Source organism: Branchiostoma belcheri, unplaced genomic scaffold, assembly GCF_001625305.1.
Source record: "Branchiostoma belcheri isolate BF01 breed outbred unplaced genomic scaffold, Haploidv18h27 scaffold124, whole genome shotgun sequence".
In the NCBI taxonomy this organism is placed as follows: domain Eukaryota; kingdom Metazoa; phylum Chordata; class Leptocardii; order Amphioxiformes; family Branchiostomatidae; genus Branchiostoma; species Branchiostoma belcheri.
Genome location: NW_017802647.1, coordinates 164,018 through 177,434, shown reverse-complemented (window position 1 = coordinate 177,434; position 13,417 = coordinate 164,018). Strand labels below are relative to the sequence as shown.

The 13,417-nt window shown below is 44.0% G+C and overlaps 1 protein-coding gene across 1 annotated transcript in view; it reads left to right on the top strand.

The window, feature by feature from the left end:
* The first annotated feature begins 12,405 nt into the window (after positions 1 to 12,405).
* The window catches only part of LOC109463297 (meteorin-like protein), a 29,431-nt gene continuing 28,419 nt past the window's right edge, over positions 12,406 to 13,417 (top strand). The window contains exon 1 of the mRNA XM_019760044.1: positions 12,406 to 13,083. Coding sequence (XP_019615603.1) covers positions 12,971 to 13,083 — 113 coding nt within the window. The 5' untranslated portion in view covers positions 12,406 to 12,970. The remainder of the gene's footprint in view (positions 13,084 to 13,417) is intronic.

Below are 13,417 nucleotides of genomic sequence, written 5' to 3'. Positions count from 1 at the left end.
CTGAAAGCAGTTAACGTTCGTATAATAACCCATGTGTTGAAGCTATTAGCGGCCGGGGTCTATCTGTCCAGGGCACAGGACGATATTGATAGAATACATCTTTAAAAGAACGAGTTGGCCAGGTGCCGACATGGCGGAATAGGAAGCTTGTCACAGCAAAGGCCATATTTTTTTAAATTTCTAACATGACAATTAGAGAAATTTAGTCATTTAATAAACATTTTACAGTTCCTATGGTGTATTTTTACCCCCGAGAGGATTAAACAAAATGTTTCTGTACATATAGCCTCTATTACTATTAGAGTCCCTTGTTACGTTTTGATCTTACATTTATTTGTCGGCTGCACATTCCTTACAGTATTTAAAAAGTTTTATGGATGCAACCAGAAAACGTACGGTAAACCAAAATCGGCTGTTCACATGCCACGCGGTCCGTTTTTTGTTTTTCATCCGTTGCCTTGCAACTCCAAACATCCGTCGATACTTGCAAGAAAAGCAGCTATAAACGACGTCAGAAGTGAACCCAAACAACTTCTGCATCTGCTTGGAGACTACATCTGCACAAGGCGTTATGCTGTTGCCGTGCTACGAATCATGTTTTCATCTCAGGGGATGATGAAAAACACATGGTGGACCGCGGGTTACCGGACCCGAAGTTCAAGAGCACAGACGTGGCTACTTGTGGCTAAGACACGTGTCGGTCGGGTGGCCAACTTGCCGGAAAACGTCTCAAAATAATGTATATCACATTTGATAAAGTACCTAGCCGCTGGGCTTTTGCTTGAGCGAGGCGGCAGATTTCGAACATATATCTTCATTATTTCAGAGTATAAATTATGCAGTTAATACATTTTAGTGCCAAATAGTCTAACTGATAAAACAGATAAAGGTCACCATCGCGTTTCTTCAAACATTAGAGCCTGAACATTATCACTAAAAGTGATATTACAACTATGAAGCAGTAATTTTGCAAACGAATTTTTGTTGTTTTCTTGCAAACGAATAAGTTTTGTTGCTTTTGTTTGCAAGATGTCTTACTTTCTATCTAGAATACGGCAAATCGGTACTTTCTTGTACATCATCACATTATTTGAACTCATATGTATTTGGTCTTAACACCATAAAAATGTACACAAGCTAACAAACGACTTAGGCGCTCTCTACAGATGAGATGGGCCCTGCACTAGATGGGCCCTGAGCCAACCCCAGGAGAGCTTCCTTTGTCCTTCCTACAGTGATATGTAGTCCTACCTCACCCCTCAGGAATGCAGTGGGCCCAAAACTTTTACGTACAAATCTTCAGGCCTGGGAGACAATGGGCGATACCATATGTAGTGGTGTTTCCACCAGACGTTTGCTGGGCCCTGTAGATACATAGCCTCCCTAAGGGGGTAAACTTAAAGGATAGAAAGTTTGACAATACATGGTAAATGATTTGCTAGAGGAGCGGGCCCGGTAATATAACATTTCGCCTCGAAAATAAAACCCTATGCTAACCAAAATCCATTTACCAGTGAAAGGAGCCTTTCGGACACTAGGCCACACCTAAGCCGGGTTTACACGCAATATGTTAGTAGATACCTCAGGGCCTAATAGACTCCTCTAGTCTGATCCACAAATATGCCCTATTTCGAGCAATTGTCTATTTCTTCGATTTAGTCGTCCGTAAGAGGAGTACACTAGTATTAGCAATGAGGAAAACATGCACAGATGGTCAATAGGAAATAGCCGCTTTCCTCCACAGGGGAAAACACTACTAATTAACATCATTAGAAGTAATAAGGGCAGTCGTGTGGCAGAAACTGGACTTGACGTGTTGTTAATTATGTGGTTATCTCATACCTGACTAATACCTACTCCTACACGTGTTTACACACTGACTCGTCTTATCTCAGAGACATGACAGACGGGTACCATACACCGTGTGCTAGCGTTCAAATGCAGGAGATGATAAAAATGATGACTGACGGCTCATTTTTCTGTGATGTTCTGTCAGTCACACACATGGAAACTTTTACACTTGGATTCTGTGGTACGACTTGAGAAGGTGTCGACGTGGATAATATGGCTTCAAACGAAAAGAGGAGAGTAGATTTGGGTCATTTTTTTCGGTGGCACATTCCAAGGTCGGAATGTAGCTTGTTATCTTTGTGCTGACATTGAAAAGGTGAAAGGAAAATAAATACAGTCAGTATAGAACGCCACAGGAAAAAAAGAAATTGAAGATCTCATACCTCCGTGAAATATTAAGAGGTTTTGAGAATTTTTTTTATTCCATATTGTGAATTTCTTGATGGTGATGATGATGTGAATGATGATGAATTTGTGGATGATGATGCGAATTTCTTGCGGATTCTGTAACCCATTGTCTCCCATAGTGCAACAGACATGCACATAGCAGGCAATGGAAGACAGGAAATGAGATAACCTTTTCTGGGATATTTTCGAGACCTTTGACCTAAAGTTTCTGTCAGTGTCCCCGACGTGACCAACACTTGGAAAACAACAGAAAACTGCAGAAAAACTAGCAAATGCACAAAAAGACACATTGGAAACAAATCCTCCTATATGGAGGCAAAAAAATGCTGGGCAATTCTTACCACAGAGTGAACAAGGATCTCCAAAATACGTTTGAAAACTGGGTTTGTTGTATATGTATGTATGATATTGACACCTTATGTCTCGTTATACATCGTTGAGGTCTCGTGTACGACAGCCATAGCATTCTAGTACTCCCAAGTTTACACATATTGTTTCGATCTAAGTTAAAACACAAGTCTCAGACTATATTTTCTGGCGCAGTCAGGCATTCTGCAGATATCCGCCAATTCTCGGCTTCCGTCGGTATCCTTACATCAGATCACGGTCACTGAATGTCAGGGTCACGAGACTTTAGAACGTTCCTGTACCAACCCTAGGGTTATTCTTGGTCTGGAATCGGAATCGCGAAGCGCCATATGGCCTAAAACACGAGCTCTGTAGTTCATGTAGGCAAGTACAGATAACCTTGGGGACTGATATCATGATAGGTATTTGGCGGCAGCGTACTATACGGACTAACACGTCAGTGGGAGAGATATTGCTCTCCCTCAAGCCAACATAGGACAGCATACCGTGAAAGACTAGAGCCACTGCATGATATCAGCAGACACATTATACAGGGTCCGTAAGATTTTATTTAATATATGGATAAAAACGCTTGGCTTTACGGTGAACGAGTACAACGATTGCTACCTTGACCATGGATACCGGGGTTACATGCCATGTACTGGTTCAATATTCAAACAACCATGTACTAGGTAAAAGATGCATAAAACCGAGCCACAGAACCGAGTCGAAATCTGTTTGGATACCATACAACCTTGAACCCGCTAAGCACCGACGGAAGTCGCCCAATTTTACAAGGTTCCAAATCTGCTGAGTCAGACGGCTCAACTTGCCGCTGCCTCGTGCCTGAGACAAGCGCCCAGCCGGACAGGTGGAGCCCGTCAAACCGCTGCGTGGCACGGCTGGAGAGGCTGGGAGTGGACGGCAGGTTACTCAGTACTCCTCTTACCCATTTGTCGGTCGGCTGAACGAGGTCTCAATCATCTAGAAGTGTGTCTAAGACCCCGCTAATGGTAAAGATGCCATCTCAGACATTATCTCCGAAGGACACGGTCTGTTTTCTTGGTTAGGTCGCTACATGCAGCGGCATCCTCATGTGATTTGTAGGCGATACAGAATTTGTGTTTAATAAACTTAAAAGGGGAACCACGAGCGATCAAGTCAATCAGAGGTGAACTAAAAATATGTAGCTTCAGCACGCGTCGGACAGTGGTCTCTTTCTCACCCAAGGCAGTGGTCTATACGACTCACACAACTAGAACTGTATTTTGCCAAGTTGGAGCGGTGATCCCCATGTGAGCCTGCCAATGTAATGCAAGGGCGTCGTCGTTTATTTTATATTTTACACCGTGACATCACATAACGCCATACAAGTCATTCTCAAAGCATATACATTTGCACATGTACTTCTCGAAGTTCTTTGCTGACGGTTAGATATAGGACAAAAACAATATCTTTCCCAAAGAAACTTGATAAAAGTTAGATGCGCACCAATAAGTCAATAACTCATTGATTGCACAACAATAACTTTTAATATATGAAGACACTCGGTGCACGACGGACAGCTATCAAAACATTTCAGGAGAAAAATCGTCAGGTAGAGAGTCTTCTATGCCCGAGGCGTATTGTATGTTAATTAGACCAAGTGGATATGTGGCTGGATCACGTTACACAACACTCAGCGGGCTTCGTTGACATTTTCGCTCCACTGACCAAATATCTCAGCACGAGCTCAGGTGGAAAGGCATTTTCTTCTAAAATTGGTGCCGATTTTGCGTGAGAAGAGAAAATTTTCGTTGGAGTCCACTTAAACGAGGGAGATGAGTGAGTCTTGCGTGGAAATAAAAGTAAAAAGCACGTACAATTACATACCTCTGTGAAGTAAAAGAAGTCCCGAAAATCCGTAAAGAAAGCTTTATTGTTGGTAGATCTACTGAAACTCATTTGAAAATGGTTTCTAACAACAATAGCACATCATTTGGAACCCTACGGTGAATTCGCGTTTTTTTTTTTCATAAGGCCTTCTTTTTAGAGGGTTCTGAAATCTCCCATGATTAAGTACATCATTAGTGGCAGTGATTTTCCATCCAGCCTTGGTCACCTTGAAGGTCATAGGTCAGACGCCTGCTCATTGCGGGTGACGATAGAGACAAGCCGGGAAGGATTAGGACTTGTGGAGGATTAACAGAGGACCCGTATATCCTGGGGCTAGAGATTATACAAAACAAAAACAATGGAAGCGTTGTTTCTCGTCAGTACCTTGGCCAAGAGGGCTATACCTCTCGTAGCATTTGTAGTTGTACAATATAATAACTGTATACATATATTTGGTATGTGGTTAGACATTGACTAGCAAAAAAATTTACATTTTGTGTCCCCTTGCGACTTACCTTGGTACTGTAGTGAAGCTTTCAGTTTTTGTGTCTCGTACACGAGAAAGGCATATGAATATATAACATCCCGACAAACAAACAAACAGACAAACAAACAAAAAACACGCGGAAGCCATGCAGCCACTTAATATAACGTTAGAGATGATAACGAAAGAACTTTAGTCGAAGAGGTACCACCTAGAAATCGTGCCCAACATATGTTTGGAGATAATGACAGAAGAAGTACCGCCTAGCCTAGAAACCGTGCCCACCGCACGTCTGCTTGGACACTGCACCGTTGTTGACCGCAGTGCGCACCTGTGCAGGTGTTTTCTTTCCTGGAGGACGTGTTTACAGTCGGGCGGCGATGTTGTTCCGCACCGAGATCTCCAGCAAATACAGGTCGAGAATAGACACCGCAATGCTTGAGTTGGACAAGTACTTTTCTATCTGGGGCAGGTTTTCTTCAAAGTTTACCTGTCGATCGCTTGGATAATCTGAGTGGCACACAGTAAATGTTTCTCCTTTTCTCCTCATTTTGTTCTTGAATGATAGACCCAAAGCATCATCCTAGCTTGAAGTATCAAATTTCCCAGTGAGGTTTAACAAACTTTGAGAAAAAAACAATACAATGGAAGTTTAAAATACTAGTATCCTGTAACCGCACGTTGCCCATACATGCGTACTGCATTGCCAGGCATTACCAATCAACTAGAAGAAGTGATGACGACTGGATGCTACTTGTCCGACCGATAGTCCATATTACGCTAGAATAGTTTTGCCCATTACCACATGATTATCCGCAAAAGTATGTGCGTAGCAGAAATAATTGGTGAAACATTATTTTTCCATGCCATTTGTACTTTCTGGGTAATCGCCGGGATCGCATTTCTGACATTCTCTCCATTTTGTGTCCCCACTTTGTTCCCAGATCACCTCCCTCGGCTGTTTGTCCATTTTGGAGAGTTTTTGGCGCCATCTGGTACTGACAGAAAACAACCGCCACACGACAGAGATTTGAAAGGCCGTGTTTACACTATTTCAAACGTTTGACTGCAGTTTCATTTTGTGCCAGTGTTGTAATTACGAGGATAAAATCTAATTTCGCCCGTTTATGTGGAAACGAAAACAAACTGTGGCGGGGTCCCGCTGACGACTGCACGCGCGGGAGAAATCCGCGGACAAAAGGACGAACAGGTGTTTCTCCCCCGGTCCCGCTTTCCCACGCGCTCCGTGCGCCCTCCCTCGTCTGTGACCGCCCTTCCCACGACAGATGATTCCCCATGTTCTATTGTGACCCCTCCTCTGCGCGTGCTGGGCGCAAAGCCGGCACACTGGTGAGAACGCCCGCTGAAAGACTTGCCCCGCAACTTCTTTCTCAGACGACTTTTCTCTCTTTGTTCCCGCCAAATGGCCTCAAGCACTGCCGGTAATCAGTCGGAGAGAACCTTTGTTTGTACGCAAAGGCTCTCGTGCGCGCCTTTTATCTGGTCGTCAGGTGCCACAAAAGATAATCACGGCGCTCCCAGGCACTTCTTTCGCGCACTACACCCTCCCAGTGTCCTTCTCATATCTCGCTACAGTAGGAAAGAAAGGAAGGATTTACTCTGTCTAGCCAGACTTAAGATTTCAGACCTAGTTTCGTCAGAATCAGGCTGTTCGTCGGTCCCAGTTGCAGATGTTACATTCCTTTAGACATGCTTTGAGACATTCGTCTGTTGGTTGTCACAAAACTTACCAATAAGAATAACAAAGTACTGGAGGAGGCACGATGCCCCATAGGGGTGGATAACTGACGCTTCGGGATCTCTAGAGCTGTCAGAACACGGCTTACCATCTTAGATTCTTTATCTTTGTCCTCGCGTTTCATGTATCGTCTTTTTGGGTGAAAGCCAAAGGCCGAAGGCCACCTTCTGTCGAGCAGGGTGTGCTTCGCCTTGAATGGAACACCGACGAATGCTCCACGACAACCCGTACTTACGCCACAGCGGCGCGGCAATTTGACTGTCCGGCTTGGCAATTACGTTTCATCATGAGAGGTGAATAGGGCCAGAGTCCCGTGAACGTCGTGACAAAGAACGGAGGAGAGCGGGGATCAAACCCAGCAGAGAGGGGACCCGGCAAACTTCTGGGCTGGTTACAGAGGGAAGACCGTGTGACAGCTATCATGGCGGCGGCGTCTCAACGGGTCTTCATAATACTTCTTCAACATCAAGTGAATACTGACAGTGAAAAACACAACAAGAAGTACAACAGACAGCAATCCACGAATTTTCCTAAACTTAAAAGCTAGGCGCCAACTCTCCTTGCGACAATCAAGTTGGTGTTGTTTGGCCTGGAAGGAAACACAGACAAAATCCTTCCAGTACTAGTGAAGCAGAATTATTAATAGCAACACAATATCTGTTTCCCACGTTTTCTCTGTCGACCGTCTCACCAATCCGTGCCGCACATACAACATATGTCTTCAAAACGATCTTTTGGCCACATTTTGCATACAGTTGTTCATTTGCCAGTGACCCGAGGGTGTTGTGACCACACTGTGTAATTGTGATTCATCGACCTTTTGCTGCAAAACAGCAGTCAGGAAAATTAGCTGATCGACCCTGACATGACACCTATTAGTCCGGGGGTGAAGACTTCCCAAATGCACATCGCCGTCCATATACATCTTACCAGACAGGTGTGGTATGGCATGTAGTATGTACATGTACGAGACAAACAGAAAGTGCAGTGATCTTTAGTTCTGGTCACAATGAGTTTTAACTCCAGACGTCGACTGACTCAGGTCGCATGGCCGACTGACCAGTTGAGAACCGGCTACGGTACAACCCCCCTATGCTCCTTCTGTCTTTTAAAATTGAAATAAATTCTTTCAGTCATGCAAATGTACATCTATAGGATTTTGCGACTGGTAAGTCAAACCAAGTACTTGGTCAAACCAAGGGGTTTCAGGACATGGCCAACGTAATCTCCCCACCCAACCTCTGCTTGGAGAGTATCGTTTCTTCCGTAGACGAAAAGGCGGAATATTTCTATCACGGCTATAGCTTTTGCGCGTATACTAGTACTTCAGCCAGTACTGTTGAAAATTGCTTTTCGGCTTGGACTTACACAGGACATGAAGTATATGTACATGTACATGTACTGGCACGCACGCCACTTTCAAGCACAGACGAGGAACAATTACAGTTCGTTTGTTCGCTGTGTACAAAGAAAGAAAGAGAACAACAATTTACCCTGAGGTCTTTCATACCCACCATTTCACCAAGACAGACTAGTGGTTTCGCTAATTCGCCTGTTTGTCTTTTGGGTCGATTGCTGTGTTGGAACATACGAGGCCATTTAGGAAAATACATCTCTCAAACATTTGAAATTTTATGTAGGAGATGACCAGCATCAGTTCAGCCATCGCTGAATCAGTTACGTACATTCAAATATTACAATATCTCAAAGTAGATGCACATGTTTTTTTTCCTGGTCTTGCACTAATTTGCAATGGTGCCTTAGGCCATGGTTTTGGTGAAGTAAGAAATTGCACCACTTGAAAGACGTACAAACCGATGGAAAATCCGCACAAAACAAGCCTAAGCCGTACACGTCTTCTCTCAGACTTGGACAAATCAGGTGGTGAACCGTGCGCCAGAGGGGCACCGACAGATGTAACAGCCACCAAAGGACTCTATTATTCGTTCCCTCGGTCACGCTTCTTTTGCGGGCATGGAGACTCTAATGAAGCTTGCCGGTCCTGCTCTGAGGAGAACAGTCGGCGACGTGTCGCAGAGATGGATGGGAATCTAAAAACCGCTTCTATTGGGCGGCTGTCCGAGGGGCGCATCGGTCGGCATTGTCTGGCGGATATTCATGAGTCTCGCGGTGTCTGCTCAGACTGAAAGGTCGCGAACTCGCGAGATTTGGGGGAGTCCTGACCGCGCGCGCACCTCAGACGATCTTGGCACGATCAGCAACTTTTCCCGCCAAAAGCTTCGCCTCAAAACAGACTCATTTTGGGGTCACCATCTTGGCCCGGCTGGATCGCCTCTTCCCACCAGTCTCCCTTTTCAAATGGTTCGTCATGTTAAGCCAATTTCTTAGCCACTACATGTGTAATATTTATAAGTCGGAAGTTAGAAACGAAGCAGCCTAGCCACGAATGACGAATTTGTGTAGAAGACTGAAAAAAAAAAAAAAAACTAGGACTGCTTGGCTGGGGAACAAGTGAAACAACGAACGAACAAGACAATTATACGTCTTTATACGTTATATACGCCCTTTAGACCGGGATAGCTTCCTTTTTATCCCAGGGTGGATACAAAATGGTAATTCAAAAGTGATAAGGCGGCCACGTCAAAAGTACTGTCCTCCGTCAGACGGATTAAAATGTATGCCGACGCTCAAACAAATGGCGCCCTATTGTCTTACAATGTTTTATTCAAGATAACCAGCCGCCTGTGAAAAAAGGGGGTGTAATTGAGAGTTTACAGGCAGTAACGAGGCTGAAAATGAAGCAACGAGGCAAAATAATAGCTCATAAACATAGTATCTTGTGCGGATCATTGGAACTATTACAAACACAACAACACAGTCATAGGAAGAACAACAGGTCTGTTCTAGCGACCTCCTCGGTTCTAGACTACCTCCCAAATGGTTGATATCTGTCTCCATGGAGACCGACAGAGAAGGAAAATCACTCACCGATCGGGCAGTATTTTACTGTCTTTCTTTAGTTTCTAACTTTTGTTTTTGTGTCAGTAGACGTATTAAACCAAGGACCCAAATCCTGTGCATTTAAGTTTTGAAAACCAATTGTGGTATTTGTCCCGTGGTTCTGATATGATATTATATATATAAAGGAGTATTTTTTGTGTTGTACTCTTCTTCGGCGTTGTCATTAATTCTTATGACGATGTCTTCTAAAAGTAACGATTATGACCCCGTCTATTGTCATTGCTTTCTATCAAACCTCCGCTGTTTCCCCCAATAAATCAAACTTTCAATTCGGTCTGGATTTTAAACCTCCTTGGTACAAATTGTACTCTGCCAAACAGAACACACGTACAGCTGAATAACTAGCCTAGATGCCAACCCTTTTACTTACGACATAAATCAGTTCCAATAACCAAACGTCAACGAACTCCAAAAGAAAAGAACGAAGACCTATTCCGAAAGCTATTAAAGTACTTTTCCCTTTATTTGATTTGATAAACAGAGCGGAGCGTTTGAAGTGTTTCCGCTACAGGAACAGGGCGGGGCTGGAGGATCCCTGTTCGCAGAAATGTTGGAAGAGAGGCGGGGTCCAGCCGTGTTATTGTGCCTCATCCATCACCGCTGATGACAAGCCGTCATCATGTACAGGACGCCTAGGGAGAATCTGACCGGAGTGCCTCTCCTTTTATTGGATTCGGCCTCTCTTTTTTTTACAGAACAAGAGCGGCCCCGTAAGGGGCAGGGAAACATCTGAAGAATTCCTAAGAAGCTAATGTCTGTTCCCTTACTCACCCGCAAGCGTTATGACCACAGGCGATGTTCTTCAAAAAATGAAACAGTCGCCTAGCTCCTCAACGTAATAAACTCTCCTTTAGCTTTACATACTTTATTCCTAGCCTCTACCAGGCTTTAAAATCGGATGGTAAGAGCATTGATAAGAATAGAAATAGACCAAACAGATAGATAGCATATCAGGGGAGTTCGATGCCAAACAAAGCAGTTTGCGACAAATTTAACTGTACTCCTTTAGCACACTATGCTATCTGTCTATTTTGGCCAATTCGTACTCTTTCAGTCTCTTCTGAAGCCTGGTAGAGACTAATATCGTAGCAACATGTGGAGATTTTATCGTCAAAATACTAGTAGCAAGTGTGTAGTGTGCAAAAGTACAACGCGACATTTGTTCTATTTAGTTATCTTCGATGTGTGTAGATTTAACGAACATAGAATATACATGTGTCATAAAAGTCAAACATGTTATGGTACGATTTTGTACCTCAGGCTGTGGTTAGATTCAGGATTTGTTTTGCCGCCAACTGTATCAAATGATAATAACCATGGCGTCACAATTTAGCAGAGATTCGATACCGTCTGTGAGTAATGAAGAAACGAATGACCGGGGTACGTTTGCATATTCTTGTGTGTATTCATTTTTTTCGATAGAATTTCATTTGTACGTATGATGAAATACCTATTAATAATAATATACTGTGCATAAACCTGCTTTTCCATGTGATTATCTTGTATTTCGTCACGCTGCTTTGTAACGCCCGGTGTTCACACAGTGTATAATCACCTAGAATTATCACCTAGTTGTAAATCACGACCGTTTACAGCCCTCCACTGGGCGTGTGGACTTGTCTTTCACGTCCGCACCTTTGCGCGAAGTCGTTTGTTGCACACGTGGGACTCTGTATGGGGTACACGGTCATACATGACAATGACTAGAGAATAGATTTAATTGTTTTTCTCATTCGTCTGCCTATGCTTTTGTGTGAAGCCAATACGTTAGAACATCTTTGATGCTACCGGTTCTGTTGTCTTATCGTATAAGTGACAAAAAATCTGTTGTGTTGAAACCCTTTATTGCTTTGATGCTTTGATGCATCCATGGAGAGCACCTTCCTATTTTATCCTCCTGTACATACTTTATAAACAAAGTAGGTTTCTTCGTTATAAATTATTCTGAAAGACTAACAGATAATTTTCACGCCGTTATAGCATTTTCTACGTTACTGTTATTGAATCTTTCTTTTATGATTAAATATAGAGGACATATGTATCTTTTCAGTTGATCTTTTAAAAGTTTGTTGGAATATTCCAATTCACTGCCTATATATAATCAAGCATGAATGTCTGAATGAGGTTCACATCCCCTATGATTATATAGCAGGGAAACCCGTTAAGTGTTTTTGTTTTCAATTTTTGATTTTGGTGCTGTGTGTCAACAAAGGTAATTAAGTATATAGATGGAAAATTAAGTTTATGCTTTATCCAAACGAAAGGTTGGCTCCAGGAGGGATGTACCAAAGTACGTAAGAACACTTGCACAGGCATATGTGGGGTCAAACCAGTAAACAGGGGAAGTTAGCAGCCAGCAAGCACCAGAACAGACAAAAAATTATGAAACTTTAACCGATCGATTAATATTCGGACGATAACGTATGTTGTGTCCCATAGAAGGACCATCGAGTGTACTTAATTGCCACGCCCTCTAGCGGCCGCACTGCACGCATTGACGGTTGAAATGTTGTTAGTGTTGCTGGGTCACTAAGCTTTAATCAATGACCTTTGTACGAAGAAAGGAAGCATAGCTTTATCCCCAGACACTTTGCTATATACGCTAACAGCCCATATAGGCAGGAATAGTGATGCAGTGTTGAGTTTGGCCTCTCTCCAGCCTGCCCACCCCTCTGGATTTTGGACGCTTCCTGGCTCTTGTGTTTGGCATCTCATTACGCGAGCTCCACACGTGTTGGTAGGTTCGCCTTCGCAGCCGCCTGTCACACGTCACCTCTTTTGTTACCGAAAATCAATTAATTAGCCCGTGTTTGGAGTCGTAGACGTGTGCGGGGGACCATGCCCAAGTTCCGCCAGCGAGTGGCGCTTTGTTCCTTCCTCTCCTAAGTTACTTTCCTTACCAGAGCGGTACGATCGTGTGGAGAGGCGACAGGACCTTTCTGAGAAGGCTTCTGAGGTGTCTCTGCGGCGTGAAGTTTGCCAGATTTGCAGTGGTGTGTAACGCGCGGACGTGATTTGTTGTCTCGGACGGGGGCAGGTACGGCAACCGAAGACGCTCCGGTGTTTTCGTCGTAGACAACAAGTCTACAGTGTCTGTCCTGTGATCGGGACTGACTGTTTTCAGTTCCCGCGACTACTGGAGAACTTGTGCGGCGGTGTTGAACATTCCTGCACGGTGTGTTTACCATGTAAACTGCCCCCTCACGAGAAGTACTAGCAGGCCGACCCAAGGTGCGTAGGACGGCGGCCGGGAAGACTTAAGCATGCGGCCGTTGCGGACTGCCTCGCCAGCGGCGACGACCCTGCTACTATGGACATTCTGGCTGGGAGCCTCGGCTACTAGATACTCCGAGGACCAGTGCGACTGGGCCGGAAGGTTAGTCATTCTCGTTCTGTTCAATAGATCTGGGGTAAAACCCGAGTTTGTACCGATCAGTTGGACGAGTTGAGCGGAGACGCCCCGTGTGTTTGTGAAAGGAACCAGTGTTGTTGAAATCTGTGTTAAAATGGTCGCCGGGGTCGGCAAGCGTCAGTTTCAGACACAACTCTGTTTACAAACGTCTTGAATCCTTCAAACGATCTCTTTACAGACTTGTAGAAGTCTCTGTTAGCAAATCTTAGAACCGGCCTACGAGGTGTTGTGATATTTGTTAGGTAGAATTTCCCTGAAAATGTAGTGATTTCGTTCTGAATCTTGGCATTCAAGCAAG